At 45.1% G+C, this 13,243-nt stretch overlaps 1 protein-coding gene across 1 annotated transcript in view; it reads left to right on the top strand.

Annotated features, from left to right (window-relative positions):
* Positions 1-13,243, top strand: part of NEBL (nebulette) — a 451,165-nt gene that overhangs the window by 169,317 nt on the left and 268,605 nt on the right. The window contains exon 3 of the mRNA XM_075552464.1: positions 1,247-1,331. Coding sequence (XP_075408579.1) covers positions 1,247-1,331 — 85 coding nt within the window. The remainder of the gene's footprint in view (positions 1-1,246; positions 1,332-13,243) is intronic.

Here is a 13,243-nt window from a genome sequence, read left to right as displayed (position 1 = left end):
ATTAAGTATCACATCTGCATATAACTCAAGAGCTCTCGGAGCCATGAGAATGAAGGGAGCGCACCTAGAGGAGAAAGAAATTCATGCTAGAACACTGGAAGGAGGCGGTTGGCAAGCAGAAAATCCCCAAAGATACAGAGGCGAGCTGCCAGAGAGGGGGATCACAAGCCAGGACGATGTGGTGATGTGCAGACCAAGGAAGAGAATTACGAGATGTCTATTGGTTGTTCCATAGTGTCTTAGTCTGGGTAGACTAGAGAAACAAATTCATAGATACTCATGTGTGAATAAGAAAGAGTTTTATAGACCAGAGCAATTGAATATTGAGAAAACATCCCAGCCCGGTCCAGATCAAGTCCATAAGTCCAATATTAGCCCATATGTCCGATACCAATCTATAAAGTCCTCTTCAGACTCACACAACACATGCAATCATGCCAAATGCAGGAAGATCACAGGCCAGTGGGTGGGAAGTCTTGTGGATCCAGTGGCAGTGTAAGCATCTCAGCGCTGGCAGGGGTCTCCTCGTGGCTCCTCCAGCTATGAGGCTCAGCCTGTTTCCATGTGGCCTGTCAACAAGAATGTCTTGCAGGGAGTGAACAGAGAGAAAGAGTGTCTCCTGCCTCCAAGGAAGAAATACAGGAGTTCCCAGAATCCTCAGGGGAAGGCCATGCCCACACAGAGGCCTCATTGGCTGTGACCTAATTGACAGGCTAGACTCCACCTTTCACTCTTAATCCTCTCAAACTGACAACTGATTATATAACTACCATACATAGGAAGTGATTAGGACTTTGATAGGAGGAACTTTGAGAGACAGAAGCTAGAAACGAGAATGCTCAGAGGTGAAGAGAGGAGCAGAAACACGGAGTTGAATCCTCTCTTTAATGGAGTTTGTCTGAGGTTTTGGATTTGGAGTGAGAGGTAGTGGGCGGGGGTGGGGAGTATGTTATTAGAAGTTTGGAGCTTTGAGCATGCGTGAGTGTAGATAGGATGTGGCTGATATATAGGAGAAGCCGAGGTTGAAGGTTTGGAAGATCATGGATAATCACTGAGTAATTGAGGGCCCTGGGAACAGGAGTGAGCATGGGGTCTAGATGAGAGAGGGAAAGATGGCCTTAGCCCAGGAAGAGATACCTCTTCCTTTAGGGACAAATGGGAAGGAAAAAAAGTAACTGATGTTAAAGTTATATAATACTATTTTCATAGTATTCTAATTATGTTCTTTTAAAACTTTTGTCCATAGACACTACCCAAAGCAGTCCTTCACGACAGTGGCAGATACGCCTGAAAACCTTCGCCTGAAGCAGCAAAGTGAACTACAGAGTCAGGTAATGTCTACAGAGCCTACGTAGTCACACTGGTACTGGATATTGCTCAGAAGGCCACTGCGCTCGGAGTTTGGTCAGCATCCTGTTAAGACCGAGTCACCCACCTGTGTCAGGGCTGAAAGCAGGCCTGGTTGGGGATTCTGGATGAAAAGGTCCAAAACCAGAAAACAAGCTGCCCCGGCGGAGGCATTTCAGACTCAAGGCGACCCGGTGTGTGGCAGAGAACAACCTCGCTCTCACAATGGCTCCTCGACTGTTGATTTGTTGGAAGGAAGGAAGGAAGGAAGGAGAGGGCCAGGGCGGCTCTCTGTCCTCTACCCACTGGCCTTGTGTGCCTGGTGAGGACAGACATTTTCGCGTCTGTGCATGATTCCTGGGCTTTAGGCATCCCGGTTGTCTGGGTTCTATTATTCAAGTGGGGCGAGGGCAAGTCAGTGAGTTCTGGTCAGAGTTAAGTGTTTCCCAACAATATTGACTTATTTGGTCCTAAATGTTTAGAAACATTTTATAAATAGCTTTCCCACACTGCATATGTGGGGAGATCAGGAGGTGTTAACTGGATCTGCTTGCAGTGTCTGTGGGGTTAACACCTTGTCTGCGTCTCTCACACCAGCGACTCACTTTGTTTTCATCCTGTCACTTTCTTCACATTTCTTTCGTCTGTCATGCCGACAGCAGGAACAAAGATTGAGAACGCCACAGTTGGCTCGTCGTCAGTGACTTTGGATGGAGGCTCGCCGTCAATATGGTGAAACACATTGGTTAAGGCGAGGGGCTTGCACAGCAGTGTTTTCTACAGGGACGCTCGATAGCACTGTCTTGCACACTCAAAGGCCTCTTTCTGAGAAGCAGTCTTGTCTCAAGTCTTTGCCTGCCGTGATGTGGGAAGTAAGAAGGAGCTAACTGGCAACCCCTTGGTCAACAGTCTGGTTCAATTACAGGGCCGTGGGAGGAGGCACGAGTGGGCTGAGTTCCCCCTTCCTGCTGTTTGTTGATTGTGATCTTGGGCTAGAGACTAGGAAGAACCCAATACCTGCCTTACCCTAGGTTGTGGATGTCAATAGAATCACTAGGTGTGAAAGCAGTGTTTGTCAATAGAATGTTAAAAAGAAAACTTTCTTTGATTGTGCATAAGGTAAGGTTTACAGAGCAGATCATCAGGTTGTGTGTGTGTGTGTGTGTGTTTGTGTGTGTGTGAAGCGATTCATATACATTTCGTTTCAACTCATCAGTTGCAATTCCCTCAGGGGACCATCACTTCCTTATCCCATTTCCTTCCTTCCTGTGACGTCAATGAGTTTTGGAGAAAGTTCAGTATTATGCGGTGCTGGAGTCTGTGATTAATACAGCCCCTGAAAATCCTTGGTGTGAAAAAGAGGAAAGAGTCGATCTTGTGGAGGAACGAAGCTGCCTGGCTCATGTTGTTTGAAAAATATTTATCTGTAGTTTCTTTTTCTCTTCCCCTAAATTTTACTTATTTTGTTGTTGCTGAGAAGATATACAGCAAAATACACACTAGTTCAAGAGTTTCATATACAATTTAGTGACATTAATTGCACTCTTACAGTTGCGCTACTAATCTTTACCCTCCCTGTTTTGAGTTGTTCTCCCTCATTAAAATAAGCTCACAGCCTTATGTGAGTCCCATGTAATAGTTTAGTTGCTGTTGGCAAATTGATCCCATGTAAGTAGCTCTTAAAAGAGTATAACGCTCCCGGCAAACCTTGCTTTTACTGGTTAAACTAAGCTCTTGTTCAGTTTTAATATGACTTCGGGGGATATTTTTTTAATGAAGGCTTACAGATTACCTTAGGGCAATAGTTTCAGGTCTCATCCAGATGTTGTAGCTCCAGAAAAGTATAGGTCCAGAGTATTTGAAATTCTCCCATTTAATTAGGATTCTTCTATTGAATCTTTGATCCAAATGTTCAGTAGTTGTAGTTGAGCACTATCTACTTTTTCTGGTTTCCGGTCAAAGGAAGCACTTGTTCCTGGAGACAAGCAGCCACACATTCTGTAAGCTCCTCCTATTTCTGAATCTCCTTCTTCTTCCAGTGAGTAGACCCGACTGCTGTGTCTTGGTTAACCACTTGAAACCTTTTGAGATCCCAGGCACTGTGCAATATGCTAGAAGCTGGAACAGAGAAGCACCAAACAAGTAATTGGGCCAATCGATTGAGATGCGCCATAAACAACCTTAAACTTTCAAACCAAGTAACCAAATTCCACGAGGTTTTGAGTTGTACATACACAGTCTCAGCAGCTCCGCTTATTGTTGTCAATATATCTGTGACACAGCTGTAGCCAAGTCAACTTTTCACAGGTGTGTAGCTTATCGACAGCAATCGCTATCATTGGCTGTGCAGCCCTACCCTTAATTAATGTGGTTTTCCCATCACTGTTCACCCCCCTCCCTCCTTGTAGCGCTTCTTAATGAGAGAAGTCAGCTCTCGGTAGGGCAAGATCTAATTATTTCCTTGGCCGTTTCTCAGATCACAGAGGAGATTGTGGTTCCTTGCACCCTCTTTCTGAGGCTGTTTCTCAGCCCATTTCATTAGAAGACAATATAACTCAATGTAGAATTCACTGTTGGTTAGGAATATTATGAAAACTTGGTTGGGAGTTATTTCTTGGTCGATGTGAAATGCTAATTTGGGGGCTCTGAGCCATTAGTTCAAAAAATTGGGCACTGGCCAAAGAGAGGCATTGTTCCGGAGGCCGGCAAGAACACCCCTGCTCATTCACACTTGGCAGGGGGTGCCGAGGCTTGGCTGGAGTCTGTGCAGATCCAATATGCCTTTCTTCTCTTCAAGTTAGAATTAATTAGATAATTCCAGAGAAGTACTCTGAGCACATTGGAAAGTAGAGCTAAATCAAGCAATCAAATACTTGTTTCCTACCTAGCCCATACCCTGGTGCAGCGCAGAAGAATTTATAATTAGTTAATCATCTCTCCACAGAGCTTGGAGGGTGTCTGATGAAATAAGAACCTGGTGTGAGTAGGTTTTAATTTATAATAAGGAGTCGGGAAGGGCGGGGTCAGTGTAGGAGAGGCTAGTTACTGCCTCGTGCTGACGGTGGGCTTTGATAGGACCGTTGCAGGTGGTGGGCGGGGAAGTGACTCCAACGTGAACACCACAGATGCAGTATAAAAATCTCACTGAAGGCTCACCACTTCCTTTGGGTTCAATTGGTGGGTACAAGAGTGTTTAGCCCACCCTAGGAACAAGCATTTGTTGCTTTCATAGAGTCTGCCCGGGCCTGGAAGTGCCAAGGGAAAAGGTCTCTATGACACGAAAACAGGAGCTCCGGTGGCCTAGCGGTGATGTGTTGGGCTGTGACCCACAAGGTCAGCAGTTTGAAACCACCAGCCGCTCCTCAGGGAAGAGATGGGGCTGTCTATTCTCATAAAGAGTTAGTTCTACCCTGCCCTACAGAGTGACTAGGAGTCAGAAATGGCAGCGAGTTACACGAGAGGCTGGTTTTCTTCTCCTTCCTGCTGCCAATCACAAATCTCTGAAGGCAGCACATACAAAGAATTGTAGGATGACAGGTCCAGTGCTGAGAGTGGATGGGGTCATCGCAGAGCGGTCAGGTGAACACATCTGGTTTTGTTGACTAGTGTGCACAGGTATCGTCTCCTCTGCAAGGACGTTGGGGCTTCATCCAGCAGACACGGTGTGGAGATCAGCTCAATTCAAGGAAGAGCCAGCTATTCATGAGCTATTATGCACAAGGGATCGTGCTGGGTGTTGGGGCTCAAGAACACCATCATCAGGAACCTTTTATTTCAGGCCTTATCTCGCTGATTCCCAAACAACCCAGTGGAACCAGCTGTTTACTATTATCTGTGTTTAGATTAAGCACTCAACACTTGGAAAGTTTAGGTTATTTTCCCTTGCAATTGAGCTGATAAGCAGTTGAGCTTGGGATGAGGGTGTATGTCCTTAAGTCCCCAGTGTCCACACCCTTAACCAGTACTCTACTCTCTTTCCTAAGGAGCTGTGAAGGCAAACCATTACTCCAAAGGTGACAGTGCAGTGTGTGTGTGTGTGTGTACAGATAGATGTTTGCATAAAGTGTAAATGTCGTAAGTTAGAAAACAACCTCTTTTTTTTCTGGAGAAGAGGTGGGACACTTAAGAAGAATATTTCCATTTTCTCAAAGGCTTGAAAGCTCTTTCTCTGAACGGTAATATGGAAGGAAATAAATTCAATTTTCGCATACTCAGTGATTTGAATTCTGTAATTGAGCATTTTCTGAGGGCTTAGATAGCGAGAATTCTAAAGAAATGCAACAGTTTAGATGGGAAATTAACTGTTAATATTTTATGTATTTGTTGTGGTGCTTTGTAATGCTAAGTAAGTTCTGTTCATAGCTTTAAGTTTTGGAATTCTTAAGTAGTTTAGAATTGCTTGGTTGGAAGGAATTCTTTTATGTCAGTTCATTAGATTACCAAATGAGCTAAAATGAAGGAAAGACAAAAATTAGTTTTCATTCCAAATTAGAAAGTTATTTCTTCATTTTCTTTCATACTTTTACTCCTCTCTCTTCTGACTGCTCTCCCTTTTATCTTCTCTTTTGAGAGGCTTCTAAACCCTGGCAGCTTTTGGAACTGAAACACTAGTGCCCCCATCAAGCTTTCTTTTGGTTTGTAGGTTAATACCCAAACCAAACACACTGCCAGGGAGTCCCTTCTGGTGAATGCTGTTGGTAGGTGCTGGTGAATCAGCTCTCACTCAGGGCGATACTATGCACCACAGAACATGTACCACAGTCCTGCGCGATCCTCACAATTGTGATTTTTGAGCTCATTGTTACAGACACTGTGTCAATGCATCTTGTCCAAGATCTTCCTCTGTTTCCACTGCCCTCTGTTTTATCAAGCATGATGTCCTCCGGGGACTGGTCTCTCCTGACAACACATCCAAAAGCGTGCGAGAGGAAGTCTCTCCATCCTTGCCCCTAAGGCTCATTCTAGGGGTGCTTCTCCCAAGACAGCCTGGTTTGTTCTTTTGGCAGCCCAGGGTACTTTCAGTACCCTTCACCAGCATCATCATTGAAATGCTTCAGTTCTTCTGCACTGTTGTCCAACGTGCTGCTGAGTCAATGGACAATACCACGGCTTGGGTCAGGTGCAACGAAATCCTAAAAGTAACATCCTTGCTTTCCAACACTTTAATGAGGTCTGAGGCAGTCGATTTACCCAATGCAATGTGTCCTTTGATCTCTTGACTGCTGCTTCCATGAGCATTGATTATGGATCCAAGCCAGACGAAATCCTCGATAACTTCAATCTTGTCTCTGTTTGTTCTGATGTTACCATTGGGTCCTGTTGTGAGGATTTTGGGTTTCTTTACATTAGGTTGTAATCCCCATTGAAGGCCGCCATCTTCTATCTTCATTCGCAAGTGTGAGTCCTCAGTTTCGTGTCACGTACATATCGTGGGTTGCTGGTAAGCCGTTCTCCAAAATTGATGCACATTCTTCAGGTAATCCAGCTTCTCTGATGATTTGCTCAGTATTCAGATTGAGTAAGTATGATGAGAGGAGACAACCGGACACGCTCTTCCTGATTTTAAACCATGCAGTATGCCCTGTTCTCCATCTGTTTATAAGTTCCCTACGAGGACAATGAAGTGTTCTGAAATTCCTGTTAGTCTCAATTTACCCATAGTTTGTTATGATCCACGCAGTCGAATGCCTTGGCATAGTCAATAAAATACAAATAAACACCTTTCTGGTATTCTGTGCTTTGGGCCATAGCCCCTCTGGCATCGGCAATGCTATCCTTTGTTCCATGTCCTCTTCTGAATCTGGCTTGCACCTCTGGCAGCTCCCGGTCAATGTACTGCTGCAACTTTCGTTGGACGGCCTTCAGCAAAGTTGGACTTGCACGTGATATCAATGATACTGCTCTATAATTTGAGCGATATGTGGGGTCACCTTTCTTTGGAATGTATGCAGATATGGATCTCTTTAATCAGTTGGCCAAGTAGCTGTCTTCCAAATTTCCTAGACTAGATCAGTGAATGGTTCATCAGCTTGTTGAATCGTTTCTATAAGTGTTCCATCAATTCCTGGAGCCTTGTTTTTGGCGAATACTTTCAGTGCAGCTTGGATTTCTTCCTTCGATACCATTGATTCTTGCTCGTATGCTACCTCTTGAAATGGCTGATTGTTTACTAGTCTTTTTGGTCCAGTGACTGTATTCTGTCCATAGTCTTTTGATGCTTCCCACATCATTCAATATTTTCCCCATAGAATCCTTCAATATTGCGCCTCACGGCATGGATATTTTCATGAGTTGTTCAGTTTAAGATAGGCTAAGCCTGTGCTTCCTTCTTGGTTTTCTAGCCCTTTGCACATTCCATGATAATATCTTACTTCGGCTTCTCCAGCTGCCCTTTGAAGTTTTCTGTTCAGTTCTTTGACTTCATCGTTTCGTCTGTTTGCCTTAGCTGTTCAACCATGAAGAGTAAATTTCAGAGTCTTTTCTGAAATTGACTTTGATCTTTTCGTTCTTTTGGATGCCCTTTGCTTTCTTCCTGAATGGTGTTCTTCATGTCCTCTCACAGCTCATCAGGTCTTCGGCGATGAGTGTGTGTTTAATGTGTCAAATCTGCCCTTGAGTTGGTCTCAGAGTTTAGTGGGGATAGATTCAAGGTTATATTTTGGTTCTTGAGGATTGGTTTTCATTTTCTTCCGCTTTAATTTGAACTTCCACATGAGCAATTGATAGTCTGCTCCACCGTGAGCCCTCGGCCTGCTTTTAGCTGCTGACATCAAATCTCTCCAACATCTCTTCCCACAAAAGTAGTGAATTTGATTTCTGTGTATTCTGACACATGCTGAACCCTGTATGTGGTTCTAAGATTGTAAATCTCTAGGGGAGCAGACAGCTTATCTGTCTTCTTGTGGAATGGCTGGTGGGTTTGAACCACTGCCCTTGTGGGGAGTGGAATATGATCATTACAGTTTTCTGCCAACTTGACTGGGCCAGAACTCTCAGTGGTTTGCTAGTTAAGACCTAGAAGCCTCCCACAGTGAGATCTCCATAAGAGCTTAGCCTGCTCCCAGTATAAGCAGACAGTATGGGACAGCTGGCTTGCTCTTTACTGGGTCTGGATCCTGAATCTATAGTTGGTTGACCTCTAGCTCTTTGGACTTGAGCCAATGGCCAGCATTGATCCTGAGAATTGTCAATGGCCTGCCATCTGTACTTGCTGACCTTGAATTTATTGGCTTTTGTAGCCACAAGTATGATCTGTCAACCACAGACTCATTCACACCTGTAACCACAAACTTGTGGTTTTTGCTCCAACCTTGGATTCATTTGCCTTTCTAGGCAGAAGCCTGACCTCCTGTGGTAGGCCGGATTGCCTAGAGAAACAAATCCAGGGACACTCATATATGTATAAGAGAGAGCTTTATGTCAAGAGGTGATTATATATCAAGAAAGCATCCCAGCCCAATCTAGAACAAGTCCATAAGTCCTATATCATCCATAAATGACCCTCTTCAGACTCACAACATGGCCAATGGACTTAATGGTGGTGTCTCCGGCTGGTATCTGCTGGGTGACTCACTAACAGCAAAGTGGAGTCGAGAAAGAGAGGGGGGTTCCCAGAGCCCTTCTTAAGAGGAGGTCATGCCCACAAGGAGGTACCATCAGGCTGTGACCTGATTGACAGACTCAACTCCACCCCTACACTTCAAGTTGACCTGATATTACGTAGCCACCACACCTCCCAACCTTGGATTAATTTGCTTCTGCAGCCAGAAGTGTGCTGTCTGACCTGCTGGTGAATTGGTCCTGTGGCTACTCAAGGCAGGAGAAGCTTCCAGCCTGACGTCTGACCGACGGATTTGAAATGGCCTGCTCCATGACAGTGTCAGTCATTTTTCTTGATCCAAACCTCTCTTTCTACATATATAAGCTTCCCTGTCCTTGTTTCTCTCGAGAACTCAACCCGGATGGCTGTCTACTCCCCAGTACCGGCAGGGCTCCTTATGTTAGACTCCAGGTAGCCACAAGAGAATGACATTAAATCCTGAAGAATGCGTAGGCAAACCGTGCATCTGCTTTGCAGAACTGGTGCTAGGCAATGACTTGCAGGCACACTGGGCCAGCCACTGACAGTGGCGGTCCTGCCCTGCCCTGGAACACGGTTATTAAGACGGAGAAAGGGAGGGGAAGCCCATCCTTGGGTACCAGCTCCCCTTTCTTCATGGTATCACAGAACCAACAGGGAAATCATGTAAATGGTGGTTAGGTGTCCTCACAGGCCCCAGGTAGCCCACGGAACATGGACTTTTCCTGGGATCAGTGCAGTGACATTACAGTTCGGTTATGAGATGTTCTCTCCCGATTTTGAAAGTTCACTTCACGTCACACCACCTGGTTGGATACACCTATGTCAGTGCCTGTCTTCACTAACTGAAAGGCAGCTGAAGATCACCTTTACCACCTCACCCCCAACCCCCCAAAAAGAGGTGAAAGGTGACAATGGTGTCGAGCCTTTGTTTTTATAGCCAGCCGTCCAAGAGGAGGCTGCACGTGCCTCCAGCAATGAGCGTGGCTTCACGGGGCTCCTTCCCTGGGAACTCCGTCAGCATCTCCGCATCCGGCCCTCATTGTTTCACACTGTATCTGTGAGCACTATGTGCAGCGTTGTTTTACGGCTGATGTGCTATTGGATATGATTTGGTAGGCTATCATTTTGGGTCTGGGGGCGCTCAAACCCCGCCCCTCGCCCCCAATCATTTACTGGTAATTCTGTCTTTCCTTTACCTCCTTTTCAGTTTAGGACAGATTCCCCGGGGACACTTCCCTTTCAGACCGTGGGGGAAGCCTGTAGCTCATCCAGGGCTTGCTTTGGGATAGCTGTAATGTTGTTTGTACAGCAGAGTGAGCTGAACTCCGAAGCCCTGACTGATAAACTGGATTGCTGGAACCCAAACTCTTAAGTTTGGGGGTCTGTATTTCTGAACATTTAAGTGAGATGAAACCACTTTGAGGGAAACATTTTCTTAATTTAGTGCATAAATTAAGCAACCCACAAGCCATCACGACATAACAAACTGGCAGGCAAGTGGTGGAAAAGTAACTATATGATGCTGTAAAAATACTAACAGTTCTTTGTTGAGTTATGGTGTATACTCTTATGGGAAAATAAAGCACAGATGTTTTGAGCATTTTGGGTAAGGGACTGTCCTGTGTTCACAACCTTCTACTGAGTCTGATAATCCCTTGCACGGGCTACACAGAACTCACAGACAAAATTCATGGTTATAGGGTTTCTTTTTTTAAAAAAACATTTTATTCGGGGCTCATACAACTCTTATCACAATCCATGCATATACATACATCAATTGTATAAAGCATATCTGTACATTCTTTGCCCTAATCATTTTCTTTCTTTCTTTTTTTACATTTTTTAGGGGCGCATACAACTCTTATCTCAATCCACACATATACATACATCAATTGTATAAAACACATCCGTACATTCTTTGCCCTAATCACTCTCAAAGCATTTGCTCTCCACTTAAGCCCTCTGCATCAGGTCCTCTTTTTTTTCCCCTCCCTCCCCGCTCCCCCCTCCCTCATGAGCCCTTGATAATCCACAGATTGTTATTTTGTCATATCTTGCCCTATCCGGGGTCTCCCTTCCCCCCCTTCTCTGCCGTCCATCTCCCAGGGAGGAGGTCACATGTGGCTCCTTTTAATCAGTTCCCCCTTTGATTATAGGGTTTCTTAAGGGAGTCAAAAGATTACAGTGCAGCTGAGAAACGCTCAGGGTATAAATGTTTGGTAGGGCATGTTACAAGCTTTCTTCAGTATACAAATAAATAAAGGCACAAAGGGCACGTCACTCTGCTGTAAGACTCAACTCAGAGACATTCAGCCAAAGTCAGAGAACCTAGCTCCTGAGGTAAGTGCCCAGAGGCACCCTACTCCAATAAGCCTCAGTCTGAAGCTGTTTAGCTTTTTTTTTCATGCAGCAAGCTCAACTCTCCCAATTAAGTGTCCAGAGGCATCCTACTCCGTAAGCCTGTCTCCTGCCCCAAAACACTCAGCTTTGATTGCTCTGTGGGCTGGTAAGTCCACCACGTTGTCTCATGCTCTGGCTCTAGGTTCTGCGGCAGCTGCTCCCCTGTGTTTCCTCAGCTGTCTTCTGGATTAAGGAGGTTCATTTGCAGAGATCTTGGGGTCCAGAGGGTGCGATCCACTGCTGGACCTTGCTGGTAGTGAAATCCCCCTCCTGCTTCCCAGAGGGCTCCTTTTATGCCCAGCAGGATGGCAATGGAATGAAGCATCTTCACAGTGACTCACAGGTGAATTCGAGCAGTGTCTTGCCCCACCTTCCTACACAGCTCCAAGCAGGAAAAGCTCATGGGCTGAGAGCTAAAGAGACTTGGGCTGGAAGAGACACATGAAATCAAATCATTCCCTGGCCCCGCACAGGGTCACAGGCATCTTAATGGTGTGGAATACCACCACCACCACCATGTCGACCCCAGCTGATTGCAGACTCAATGCCATTGGGTTTTCGGTGACAGATTGGTTGGAGGTAGATTCTCAGGCCTTTTTTCTGAGGTGCTTCTGGGTAAACTTGCACCTCTGACCTTTCTGTGAGCAGCTGCCTGAGATAACCATGTAGACCCCAGGATTTCAACACTGTGGAAATGATTCCTAAGGTGGGGTTTTGAGTGGAAGCCCCTGTAAAATACTAAGCAAACTAGAGCTGTCAGGGATGAACCAAGCACGGGACGCAAACCCCTACCTTCTCCATCTGCCCCAGGCTTTTCCGCATCTGCCCATTTGTGGGCCACCACATGACATATTTTTTTGAAAAATAATGCTCAAAATGATGGTGACATGTTACCGACTTCCCGACTTAATTCCTTATGTGATTAGCTTAGGTGTTTGTAGTCATGCAGAAAAGAAAATTGGAGGCTTGTGGGCTTCCCATGTTCTTAAGTGCAGTGTGTAAAATTTATGTGTGCTTGATAAGATGAAGGATTGAAAATGATATGGATAGAATGCAGATCATTCTGGAACCTTCAAGCCTTCCCTTGCTAATCTAGGTGGATTCTCCTGCAACTTTCCAAGTTTCTGTGGAGACATAAAGACATGTCTCTCTCTTTTTTTTTTACTTCATGCTCTTTATTTGTCTAGAATATATGCATCTGTAATGCCTTGGCCCAGCATAGTTCTTGCTAAACTTAAGTAATAGAAAAACACCAGCAGGTTCAACAAAAAAATTTCTCTGGCTAACTAGTTTCTTTCGGTAGAGAATCTGTTATTCTTTTGTTTTAATTTATTTTTTAATATTTTATTAGGGGGCTCATACAACTCTTATCACAATCCATACGTACATCAATTGTGTAAAGCACATTTGTACATTCATTGCCCAAGACATGTCTAAAGGAATTATGATGCATGATAATGGTAAAAATGAGAAGATAATTTTTTTCTCCCTTAGGGGAAAAATAGTTAAACATCTCGGGAGGAATGCAGACACCCCTTGTCTAAACACCTCTTTCAACTCCCAAGGATATGTGTGCCCCGCTCTCTCTTTCCCTAGCTTGCCCCTGGCGCTGCCCTCTAACCTCCTTGTTTTATGTTCCATTCCCAGAGTGCTTTTCTCTGAATCACCTAGCACCCGGGGTAGCAAAGCGTTCGTGTGCATGACTGCTAACCAAAAGGTGGGCTGTTTGAATCCACCCAGAGGCACTTGAGGGGCAAGGCCTGGATCCCCCAGGGAGCACAGCTCTACACACATGAAGGCCCTGTGAGGGGCGGCTTTATCAGTCATCTAACCTGCCTGGCAAGTATTCAATCATTACCTAAGGTAGGACCCCTCTTGGGTGTCATTTACATCTGAATAGGACATCATTCAAGG

The sequence above is a fragment of the Tenrec ecaudatus genome, chromosome 6, assembly GCF_050624435.1.
Source record: "Tenrec ecaudatus isolate mTenEca1 chromosome 6, mTenEca1.hap1, whole genome shotgun sequence".
NCBI lineage: Eukaryota > Metazoa > Chordata > Mammalia > Afrosoricida > Tenrecidae > Tenrec > Tenrec ecaudatus.
This window is presented reverse-complemented; position numbering and strand designations above follow the sequence as displayed.